We start from the raw sequence: 12,676 nt of genomic DNA on the forward strand, positions 1-12,676 counted from the left end.
AAAAAAAGAAAAAAAGAAAAAAAGAAATGATAATTAACTGGCGTGGTGGTGCTGAGATCGGAAGATGTCTTCAATTTCGAGGCTAGCCTGGGCTATACAGTACTATGAGGGCTCTAGGGAGCTTGTCTTAACAAGGAAAAAACAAGACAGAAAAACCAATCCCAAAGAGCAACAACACATAGCAGACTCGCTCCCTAAGGCTTCCCGTGCCCCTTGCTGTGACCCCGGTGACAGATACATAATGCAGTTGCTACTTTGGTTGATTCTTTGTTTGCTTGTTTGCTTGAGATAGGCTCTCAAGTAGCTCACGCTGACCTTGAACTTGCTGCACTCAAGAGGCAGAGGCAGTTGGACCTCTGTGCATTTGAAGCAATCTGCTCTACACAGTGAGTTTCAGGCCAGCCTGGGCTACATAGTGAGACCCTGTCTAAAATAAAAACAAAAATCACAAAACACCCAACCACCAAGACAGGGGGTGGAATCTGGAATTATTTGTTTGTGATCTTTAGTTTGAGACAGGGTTTCTCTGTGTAGCCCTGGCTGTCCTGGAACTCACTCTGTAGACCAGGCTGGCCTGGAACTCAGAGATCTGCCTGCCTCTGCTTCCCTAGTGATAGGATTGACAATGTGGGCCACTGCTGTCTTTGTTGTCTTTAACACATGTGAATGGTTGTTTTGCCTGCGCGGAGGTCTGTGAATCACTTAGGTGTCTGGGGCTCATGGAAGCCAGCATTGGGCATCAGATCCCCTAGAACTGAGTTATAGATGGGTGTGAGCTTATGTGTGGGTGCTGGGAACCAAGCCTGAGCTCTCTCTGGAAGAGCAGTCAGTGCTCTTAACCACGGAGCCATCTCTCCAAGCCCCTCTCTTGGCCTCAGACTCACAGACCCAAGAGAACCTCATTGAGGTGTGCGGAAACTACTGCCCAGCCTATTCTAGCCAGCCTCCGTCCTTCTGGCTCTGGATCTTTGAGCTGAGCTGGGTCCAGCATGTATACACACGGAGGCTCCTCCCGGCCATGTTTTGAATTGGCATAGCTTTGTCTAATGGGATGACCCCGGCTAAAGAGATTAGCGACTGCTGTGGATCCCACTTTTAATCTGCAGTGTTCGGACTGTCCCTCCTTGGCTGGGAAGGACTCTGCAGACACAGCGGCCTAGATTAGCTCCCTGGCTACCGTTACTGAGTTAACGGGGATCCCAGGCTAGGGAGGCCCCAAAATGGGCAACTCCCTGCAACTGGGGCCCATGGTGCTCTTCCCAAGACCCTGAGCTGTCCAGCCCCGGAGCTCACTCGGATTAGGAGTGGAAGCTGCACTGTGGAAGGCTGCTGAACCCATTTGGTAAGCATGGCGCTGCTCAAAGTCAAGTTTGACCAGAAGAAGCGGGTCAAGTTGGCCCAGGGGCTCTGGCTTATGAACTGGCTGTCCGTGTTGGCCGGCATCGTCCTCTTCAGCCTGGGGCTGTTCCTGAAGATTGAACTCCGCAAGAGGAGCGAGGTGATGAATAATTCCGAGAGCCACTTTGTGCCCAACTCCCTGATAGGGGTGGGGGTTCTGTCCTGTGTCTTCAACTCTCTGGCTGGGAAGATCTGCTATGACGCCCTGGACCCGGCCAAGTACGCCAAGTGGAAGCCCTGGCTGAAGCCGTACCTGGCTGTCTGCGTCTTCTTTAACGTCATCCTCTTCCTGGTGGCTCTCTGCTGCTTTCTGCTGCGGGGCTCCCTGGAGAGCACCCTGGCTTACGGACTCAAGAATGGGATGAAGTATTACCGGGACACGGACACCCCCGGCCGGTGCTTCATGAAAAAGACCATTGACATGCTCCAGATCGAGTTCAAGTGCTGTGGGAACAACGGCTTCCGGGACTGGTTCGAGATTCAGTGGATCAGCAATCGCTACCTGGACTTCTCCTCCAAGGAGGTCAAAGAGTGAGTAGCCACCGCTCCGACCCAGGTCTTCGATTTCCTGCCCAGTCCCTTCTTCCCTCTATTGAGTATAGAATAGATGTCTGTGTGAGGGGCATTATGCTGGACCATGTGACATTGCCAGCAGCCTGGTTTGTCTGGCCCTCAACGACCGCAGCCTCATTTGGTTCAGCTTCATATCCGGCTGAGGCGGGGAAAGGTGTGGAGTGATAGGCTAAGATAGATGGGAATTACCAGGAGGAGAGCCAGAACACGAGGCCCCTTCCTACAGTAAGAATGGGGTCTTCATAGCTCACGCTATTTTCCCCGTACTTATCTTGGTCTACCCGAGGTGCTGCTTGCCATAGAGCTGACATTTCCTGGTTCCGACCTCAGTTTTCCCAAGCTTTTGACAAGGTCAAAGGTGCCTACGGGAGTCTGTCCTAGGATATGGTGACCCATCTTCCTGTTATTCAGGGTGAGAAGTAGGCAAACTCTGGGTTGTGCTTCTTTCTGGCGTTGTTGTCAACTGACATGTGACTGGCCACCGTCCTCTACCCATCTTTCTTTCTTTCTTTTTTTAGTTTTTCGAGACAGGGTTTCTCTGTGTAGCCCTGGCTGTCCTGGAACTCACTTTGTAGACCAGGCTGGCCTCAAACTCAGAAATCCTTGCCTGCCTCTGCCTCCCAAGTGCTGGGATTAAAGGCGTGCGCCACCACGTCCGGCTGGTCTTTCTCTTCTTTCTTTTTCTTTTTTCTTTTTTTTTTTTTAAGTGTCGTATGTAGTTTGGCTGCCTGGAATTCCTTTTGTAGACTACACTAATCTTGAATTCAGAGGGATTCTTCTATTTCTGCCACCCAAGTGCTGGGATTAAAGGCATGTGCCACCATGCCTGGTCTGTTGTTATCTGTGTGCGTGTATACAGTGTGCGCAGGGAGTCCGTTTGTTTTTGTTTTTTTTTTCTTGGCGTGGTGCCCCGGCACTTCCTCTCAGGCGGGCATTCGCACCATGGTGAGCCCCTCCTGTTTTGTTTGCCGGCACAGCACAGCTAAGGTTTCCCAAGGTAAGCTTGGTACGCGTGAAGATGGAGTTCTGTGGTGGGGAGGGTTCATGGAGAATGAGCCTCGCCCGCCCTCAGCGCAGGCTACTCTTCCCCAGAGGATGCTCCCCAGGGAGGGGCATGCTCTGTGACATACCCTGGCTGACACCCCAGAGGCTCCTGGGCGGCTGGCATCTAACTTAGACCAGGCTTTGCTACTTGGGTGGAGGGAGGCCCAGTGAAGGTCACGGCTTGGATGTCATTTTCTCTGTGGAAGGAGATTACAGCCACAAATCCCCAAGCAAGGAGAGGATTGTGACCAGTTCTGCCCGTCTGATGACAAGTCTGTGGAGACAGGGCATGAGTCAGCTGGGAGGAAGGGAAGCAAGGGAATAAGTAGCCCCGCCCCTTGGGCACAAGTGAGGCCAGTGCTAAAACCAGGTGAAAGAGGCTTCCACTCATCTCTGCCATTTTTCTCTTTTCTTTTTCTAATGTGGACTCCGGATGGAGTCCCTTCTTTTTTCTCCTTTTCGAATTGATGGAGTTTCACAGGTGTCGGATGTGTTTCAATCCCTTCCACCCTATGCCCTTCTAACCCCCCACCCCCCTCTCAAATAAATGGAGTCCAGTTACTGCTATCGGTATGTGCACGAATGTCTGGCCATCTACCGGAGCATGGGTAGTCTCTCAGGGTCCACACCCCTGAGGAAGAAACCCCCTCCCAGAACTCGCTGGCAGCCATTAGTTGTCAATAACTCTTCAGTTACTCCACATCCCCATCAGTGCTGGGACTTCTTCAGGCTTGGTTTTGCACAGGTCTCATGCATGCAGTCAAAGCTGCTAACAGTTTATAGAAGCCCTTGCCCTTTTGTGTCAGGAAAGCACTGGTTTCCTGCAGCCGTCCAGTGGGTCTTGTGCGCTCTGTCCCCTTCCCCCTGGATGATCCCTGAGCCTTGGGAGGACGGGCTGTGATAGAGGTGTCCCATCGAGGGCAGAGCATTCTGCAGTCTATGTTTTCTGCCCTTGGCCAGTCGTGAGCCTCTGCTGCTCACTGTCTGCTGTCAGAGCCTCTCTGCCGGAGGTTGAGAGCGCTTGTGTGCCGGTGGGGGGGTGGGAGGGGTGGGGTGATGGTCGTTAGGTGGTGGTTTAATACCATGCTCACTCAGCAGAACCACAGAAAGTCCTCCCCTAGGGAATCTTTCCTTTCCCCACTCACTGATAGGGACCTACATAACCCAGGGCCTGGGGCACGCTAAACAACCGCTTTACCACTGATCCACCTTCTCAACAGCTGCCCTCCCGCCTACCTGCCTTCCTCCCTCCATCTCTCCTCCCCCTTCTCCCTTCCCCTCTTTCCTTCCCTCCTCCCTCTCTCTTCTCCCTCCCTCCCTCCTTCCCTCTTTCCTCTTTTTTCCCCTCCCTCTCCCTCCTTCCTCCCGCCCTCTCCCCCTCTCCCTTCCCCTTCTTCCTCCTCTTTTTTCTTTCACCGCAGGAGGCAGGAGCTGACCCTTTCAGCCACCCCTCCCCCAGTGTCTCTGTCAGCGTCTTGTCTTTCCTTAAAGCCACTCTTTGAAGAACAATATACAAGTTTCTTTGTAATTCTAAATTCCTTTTTGCTTTGAGAGTAGAGAAATGACCCAGGTCACTCTACTCCCAATAACCAGGGGACCCAAATTTCCAAGTGGACATTTAACTCAGTCAGAATTACTTCAGTGGGACTGGCAAGGTAGCTCAGTGGGTGAAGATTCTTGCTGAGTCTGACAGTGTGACTTCAATAGCACACAGTAAGAGAGCTCACTCTAGCAAGTGTGCCCTGACCTCCTCACAGGCGCTGTGGCATGCTTGGGCCCCACCATAATAAATAGTATGTCTTAAAAAGATTTTAAAAATGTACCTCTGTGTACCATACCAACTTGCTGGGACGCAATTATTATTTTTTTTTAATTTTAAAATTTTTTTTATTTTTAATTTTTTAAAATATTTTATTTATTTATTTATTTCATGTATGTGAGTACACTGTCGATGTCTTCAGACACACCAGAAGAAGGTATCAGATCCTCATTACAGATGGTTTTGAGCCACCATGTGGTTGCTGGGAATTGAACTCAGGAGCTCTGGAAGAGCAGTCAGCACTCTTAACCACTGAGCCATCTCTCCAGCCCCAGGACGCAATTATCTTAATCCCATTGTCCTGGAGGGATTTTGCTATTGAACATATGATTGACCTCAGTAAGAGGTGTGAAAATAGGAAAAGAAGCAAGCAGGTCTCTGAGTTCAAGGTCAGTTGGGTCAATAGAACAAGTTCCAGGACAGCCTGGGCTACACAGAGAAATCCTGTCTTGAAAAACAAAGACAAAAACAAACACACAAACAAACTGATGAACAAAAACAATAAAAAAAGGAAGAGGAAATTCTGAGCTTTGTAAAGTTTATTTATTTGTATTTTGAGCCCCCAACCCCTGAGAAATAGACTACATTATTTTCTGGACTCTCAGCAACCTTAGGGTAAGATTCTGATGGTAGGGACAAGGCCAGAAAAAGGGGGCATGTGACTAGCCACAAAAAGCTTTAAAAAGAAATTTAAAATAACATGTATGTATGTATGCATACATGCATGTGTGTGTATGTATGTGTGTGTATATACGTGTGTATGTATGTATGCATGTGTACGTATGTGTGTATGCATGTGTGCATGCATATGTATGTGTGTGTATGTATGTATGTAGTGTGGGAGGTGTGGAGGGATGCATGAGTCTTGGTGCTTCTATGTCAGTACTTCATATAGCAAAGAGATGCCCCACCAAACCACAGCTCCCCCCTCTTAACCTTCCCCCTGCACCCCTAGTTCTGCCGGCTGTCCTGGAGGTTGTGCCTTGGCATCCCTCCTCAGCTGGGGGTCCTGGATGAGCCTGGAAGAAGGGACATACTGTGATGTCACTGCCTGGCATCTGCAGAAGGAGGAGCCAAGGCCAGGAATGACCCCAGTCCTCAGGAACACGTATCTGTCCCCAGCCAGAGCTTCTTTTATCTCATTTTAGAGCCAAGCCTCTTTCATCAGATTGGGGTGTTGGGTCCTGAAGAAGGACCCCAATTTAGCACAGGGGAGGAAGGGCCAAGCTTCAGGTGGGACTTCCCTGGGCCCTCTGGCAGACAGCTCTGCCCCCTATCCCTGTATCACCTTGCCTGTTTACTTAGGGCCCTGCCCTCCTTTCCTCTGGCAGATTAGCCCCGCCCCCCCACCTCCTAAGACAAAGCCAGGTCAGTGCAGAGCTCCTTAGGGGTGAGCTGCCTATTTATATCAGAGTGGTTCCCAGGCTATAAAAGTACTCTGCTTGGGGGCGGGGCCATTAGGTTTTGAGCCTGTGGTCTAGACTACCCCACAGCTAGGGCAATCTAGTCTTCTCAAGGCGGCCTGCAGACTCTTTTGGAGAAACATGGAACTTAGTGGGTGACTTGGGATTCAGTCATCCAGTGACTTAATTCTACTCAAGGAACAGAGGGACAGCTGGGGAACTGGGGTCATTCCCTTGACCTTTGACCTTTGGAGACTCATCTAAAGAGTGAGACTCTAAGAAACTGTGGTGGAGAGCTGACCCTGGAGAGTGGGGTGTATAGCTCCCCGCCCCTTCTGCTTGGCTTTTTTTTTTTTTTTTTCCACGCCACTCAGGTGATGAGGAGCTATATAAGGAATTTAGTCTGTTCTCAGGGAGCCCCGGCCTGAGAGAGACGTGATCACATCCTGTGGACACCAGCGGGGTCTTGCTCACCGGAAGGTTAGGAAGGGGAGGTGGGGAGTTGGGGACACTCAGGAGTCTCTGTGACCTCAGCCCCGTGATCACTATGTGACTTCAGGTACACTCATAGCCTGAGGCAGGTGCGTGGGCTTTACTTCATCTTGGGGGCACCTGGGGTGAGTGTAGCGACCCAAGTGGGGCTAGGCAGTGGCTCCTGAGGTACAGGAGGAGCAGAGACGATCATGTTTCTCTCTCACTTCACTGTCTCCAAGTAGCAGCCCCAGAGAAGTGGGTACGGGGGTGGAACTCGGCTGGTTGAATGTGTAGCCAGCATGATGGTGGTCTTGAGACGCATCCTGGTCTCCAAGTAAACTGGGTGTGGTGGCACATGCCTGTGATCACGTGGGAGGTGAAGGCAGGAGGATTGGAAGTTCAAGGCCATCCTCAGTGACAATGGGAGTTAAAGGTCAATGTAGGAGAGAGGCGGTGACATCCTGAGAAGTGGGCAAAGTCCAAGGCAGTAGGAAGTCAGTGGGTGACTGCTGGGGTTGGCCTTCAACAGCCCATGTGGTTTTAGATGAGACAGTCCTCCTCAGAGTCCCACTGCCTTCTCTACACACTCGTCTGGTGATTCTTCAAGGTCCTCTTCAGAGGGCTTTATGTGGAAAGGAGGTAATACTTGCTGAAAGCTTAGTCAAATGTGTCACTCATATTACCCGTGAGCCTGTGAGGGGATGGGCTCACAACCGCCCCACACATGTCCAGAAAGAACCGGCATCACGGAACAAGTGACACTGTAGTCTATTCTTTGCCAAACCCACACCCGTGCCTGGCTTCCGGGGAATATATGTGCAGGCTCTGGGGACGGCCTGCAAGTTGGCAGCAAGAACTGGACCTGAGTGTGGAGGCCCTCGGCTTTGAGTAAAGCCAGATGAGGGTCCTGGGTGCTTGGAGGGAGGAAACATCTCAGAGACTAAATTATGCTCAGTGTGCCCAGGGCCACAGGCCTTCAAGACGGGAGGGGTGGAGCGACGAGAGCATCTGCCAGCCTCAGCCTCATGACTTTGCGCATGCGCTCCCCCTCACTTTGTATTTGCTGTGCGCCACGCCCTCTTCAAGCATTTTCACATAATCCTCATGGCACAAGGAAGCTGAGGCAGGCCAGGATTAAGAAATTTGTCTGAAGGGAAGAAGCTGGTCTGTACAGGGCAGGAGTCAAAGCCAGTGGTCAGTTCTCTCTTACCCGTCCCATGCCCATGCCACCTAGTGCCACCTATTTGTTAGGTAGTGCACCCTGCTCTTGAAAAGTGAAGGGCATGTGGACATGCGGCATAACCCACGCCACTGCGTGCAGCCTACCTAGAGCCCTAACTAATCCCGACGGTGGAAAGCAGCAGGCAGCGCATAGAAAAGGCCCACAGGGGGACCCTAAGGCAAAGAAAGGGTGCTCTTGGAAAGAAAGAAGTATAAATTCAGATAAGTCGGAGGGAGCAGGTGAGATGGCTTAGTTGGGGGAGGGGCGGGAGGTTTCAGCTCCTGCAAATTGTCCTCCGACCTCCGCACGGCGTCATGATACAGGTGTGTGCACACAGTAACAAATGTAAGAGAAAAGTAAGACACTGATGAATTCCCTTAATGATGATGATGATGATGACGACGACAACAACGACAACGACGATGATGGCGATGATGATGATGATAACCTCACAGAAGTCCGAGGTTCCATTCATCTACTTGGTCTACAGACATCAGAGCTTGGTCAGACCGGTTTGGTCTAGGTTGTCTCTCCCATGGCTGGCTAGCTTCATGACAGAGGCTTCTGGAGGGGTCACCCACAGACATAGAGTACTTGTAGACATTCCCCGTCTATATTCCACCTGAACAAATCTATGGGCCCTATGGGCCACCCCCACAGCATGCTGCCACAGATGTAGCTCACTGAAATAAAAAAGAAAGAAAACGGGCTGGTGAGATGGCTCAGCAGGTAAGAGCACCCGATTGCTCTTCCGAAGGTCCTGAGTTCAAATCCCAGCAACCACATGGTGGCTCACAACCATCCGTAACGAGAGATCTGACTCCCTCTTCTGGAATGTCTGAAGACAGCTACAGTGTACTTACATATAATAAATAAATAAATAAATAAATCTTAAAAAAAAAAGAAAGAAAGAAAGAAAGAAAACATCCAGGGCACTCTCCATGGATGGGTAAGGAAAGATCTCTAAGGTTCAAGGCCAGCCTGTAAGGCAACCTCGGGGGCTTTACAGTTTTTAGAAACAATGAACTCTTATTATCCTCATCCGTGAGTGTGTCTGTGGTGTGTCTACAGGTGTGCACGCTCTGCACCACGCCTCCGGAGGTCAGAAGACAACTTGTGGAAGCTGGTTTTCTCTACCACGTGGTCTTGGTGATCAGGCTCAGGTCACCAAGTGTAGCAAGCCCCATTACCCACTGAGCCATCCTACCAGCCCGACGTGGGCTCTTTCAGATGAGGGCTGAAAGACAGTCTTTATTTTATGCATGTGTGTGAGGGTGTGTGGGCATTCAGGCACGAGAATGCATGGGTGTGTGTGGAGCTCTGAGGACAGCCTTAGGTGACCTCAGGTGCTGTCCATCACCACCAACTCCACCTCCTCCTCCTCCTCTTCCTCCTCCTCCTCCTCCTCCTCCTCCTCCTCCTCCTCCTCCTCCTCCTCCATACAGAGTCTCTCACTGGCTTGGAACTACACTAGCTAGCCAGTGAGTTCCAGGAATCCATCTGAGCCCAAGTTGCCACATCAGCAGTTGCCTGTCCCCAGCCTCCATGCCCTGCCTCTGCACAGGCCCTGAGCCACAGCAGACATTGGTCATGAATGATCTATGCAGGGAAGAGATGGCTGGTGAAGGGTGAGGGTTTAAATCCTGCCTCCACCTTCTAGAACATCCACTCCAGGGAATAGGTTCGCTGTCCTATTTGTAGTTCCTAGTACAGTGGCTGGCATGTGGTGGGTGTTCGTGGGTAGTATGTGAATGAAAAATCCAGGTTCTCAGGGCATGGGAGGACCTGCTGCTTGGTGAGGTGTCCCCAGAGCCTGAGCCAGGCTGTTTCTCTTCCAGTCGAATCAAGAGCAACGTGGATGGGCGGTACCTGGTGGACGGCGTCCCTTTCAGCTGCTGCAACCCCAGCTCCCCGCGGCCCTGTATCCAGTACCAGCTCACCAACAACTCGGCACACTACAGTTATGACCACCAGACCGAGGAGCTCAACCTCTGGCTTCGGGGCTGCAGGGCCGCCCTGCTGAATTACTACAGCAGCCTCATGAACTCCATGGGCGTCATCACACTTCTCGTCTGGCTCTTTGAGGTAGGCCCACAGAGGGTGGGGAAAGGAGCGTGCCAGACTTGGGTTTAGCACGGTGAAGATAGACCTGGTGAGCAAACCTACAGGGTCTCATGTAATCTAGGCTAGCCTTGAACTTGATAAGTAGCCAAGGCTAGCCCAGAATTCCTTATCTTTCCAAGTACCAGGAAAAAGGTGTCTACCGCCGTGCGTTTGAGACACACTCTCATTATGTTGCCCATCCTACCCGTGAATTCATGTTCTTCTGCCTCAGTATCCCCTAAAAGCTGGGACCACAGATGTGCCATCGTGTCTGGTGTCATTACTTACAAAAAAATTTAGGTAAAAATCAACAACAACAAAAAAATGACTTTTTCTTCCTTTCTTTTCCTTTTTTATTTTTGAGATAGGGTCTTTCTATAGAGAGAGCTGGCTGTTCTGGAACTCCCCATGTAGACCAAGCTGGCCTCAAACTCACAGATATCTGCCTGCCCCCACCTCTTAAGTGCTGGGATTAAAGGCATGCGCAAAATTAAGCCGTTTATTGCATTCACAGTAGCACGTATCCACCACCTCAACCTAGTTCTAAAACATTTCATTCACCCCCACCACCCCAAGAAAACTTCACACCCACTGAGCAGTAACACTCAGCACCCCAGCCCACTTGTAACTGTGCCCGAGTTTGTGCCTGTTGTGGACACCTGGTGTGCATGGACCAGTGGGAAGCTACACAACCTCTTGTGCTTGGCTTCTCACTTAGCCAGACTTTGGGGGTTCCCCCAGCACTTCCCCTGTTTGTTTCTGTGGCCTTGGATGGTCACGTTAACTGTTACACAGGGACGGGGATGGCGAGGACGGCGGTATTACCTCTGGGGACTGCTGGGAGTCTCCGTGCACGTGTGTGCTGGGACCTTCAGGCAAGAGCGTCTAAACGGATTTGTACTTTTGGAGAGTCTAGTCGGTGTTTACATGCTAGTCTAACCTTATGTCATCTATAAGGCTCGGTTCCCTTTTCTGTAGTTTCCTGAAGCTCAGCCCCCCCCCCCCCCCCAATCTTCCTTTGCCCAAATAATCCTTGGAAGGAAATGCTAACACGTGGTGCTGGGAGCTGTTCTAGGTGCTGAAGAGGCCACAAACTAGTTGGGGGTGAATTCGTGCTTCCTGCTTCAAAAAAACCTACCCTCCCAAACCAAAACGCAGCAAGACAGACACGCTGAGGGAGTTTCTTTCACTTAGAGAAGATTTCTTGGATCTCTCTCGTAGTGCACTGACAAGTTCAGGGCGTATCTACACACCTCTTCTAAGCCACCGTGGGAAGTGACAGGGCTACAGGTGACAGCTTTTAATGTCAAGGCCACTTCCTGGCTTGATAACACCTTGTGGCAGTCTTGGGGATGAGTGTCCTGAGAGGAGCAGCTAGCCACCAGGTTGACAGTCATCAGCCTTAGATCCCTGACAAGATGCCTGCTCTGTAGACTGCAGTGGAGCACCTGGTCACCGTCTAGCTCACCACTGCTAGAACCCAGCTCGTGGGGACCAGGGAGTCTGAGCACCCTCAACCTCTAGGGAGCGGAGCTGTCACAGGCACAGGCACAGGCACAGGCACAGGCACAGGCACAGGCACAGGCAGTAGGCTGCTGGAGCTGCGGGCAGCGTCGTAACTTAGCCTTGACCCCTTGTGCATCACGATCCAGTCAGAAGATGATCAAACATGGACAGAGGGGTAGAACACTACCCAGTGCAGAGTCCACAGTGCGGCGGGTTTCCTTCAGGAGGAGATAGCTTCTCTCATTGTAAAACGTGTTAGACAACTTTCAACAGGCAATAATAATACCTAAAATTGACCAGTCACTATCATTACAATTAAATACACCCCAGTGCACCCACTGTTAGATATTTGGTGAGGCACTGTCCCACCCTGTGTGCTCTGGGGCTGGGGGTGTGGGGTGCATCCAATGTATGGGGGAGGGGGACAGTCTCACTCTTAGAAAACAGCCCGGAGCTGCACAGGAAACTTGAGCTTGCATAGAGGTAAGTAGTGAGTGGAGTACAAAACGAAAGGAAAAAATGATACCCACCGTGCCAACCACCAATCAGCTGACAGCTCTTCCTGGCCCAGTGTCCCATGCCATCCACCAGAGGCAGCTGTCACCTCCTCAGAAAGTCTGCAAGCCAGAAGATGCAGTCATTGTCTCCTCTTGGAGCCTCACAGCCACTTACGTGCAGGCTGGTAGGCCAACCCAGATACTTTAGGACCCAGAGTGTGACACTGCGGCTGCTGGCGCAGAAATTCGGACGGCTGGAGACCAGCGTCCGTTCATTACTGCACACCCAGGATGTGCAGGAGAGGAAACGATTTTCCATCTTTTCTGATTTACTTTATGTGTGGGTGTTTTGCCTGGCTGTCTGCATGTGCGTCATGTGTCCACCTGGTGCCAGTGGAGGTCAGGAGAGGGCATCAGATCCCATGGGACCGGAGTGACAGATGGTTCTGAGCTGCCCTGTAGGTACTGTGAACCGAACCTGCGTCTTCTGCAAGAGCAAGTGATCTTGACTGCTGAGCCATCTTCCAGCCCCAGAAGTGAGTCCTCTTCTGTTGTTTGGAGACAAGATCTCTCTACATAGCTCTGGCTGTCCTAGAGCTCTCTATGTAGACCAGGCTGGCCTCGAACTCAGAAATCC

The 12,676-nt window shown here is 51.2% G+C and overlaps 1 protein-coding gene across 1 annotated transcript in view; it reads left to right on the forward strand.

The window, feature by feature from the left end:
• The first annotated feature begins 1,134 nt into the window (after positions 1 to 1,134).
• The window catches only part of Prph2 (peripherin 2), a 12,873-nt gene continuing 1,331 nt past the window's right edge, over positions 1,135 to 12,676 (forward strand). Inside the window, exons 1-2 of the mRNA XM_021218477.1 lie at positions 1,135 to 1,929; positions 9,772 to 10,018. Of these exons, the coding sequence (XP_021074136.1) occupies positions 1,349 to 1,929; positions 9,772 to 10,018 (828 nt within the window). The 5' untranslated portion in view covers positions 1,135 to 1,348. The remainder of the gene's footprint in view (positions 1,930 to 9,771; positions 10,019 to 12,676) is intronic.

Source organism: Mus pahari, chromosome 18 (assembly GCF_900095145.1).
Source record: "Mus pahari chromosome 18, PAHARI_EIJ_v1.1, whole genome shotgun sequence".
Taxonomy (NCBI): domain Eukaryota; kingdom Metazoa; phylum Chordata; class Mammalia; order Rodentia; family Muridae; genus Mus; species Mus pahari.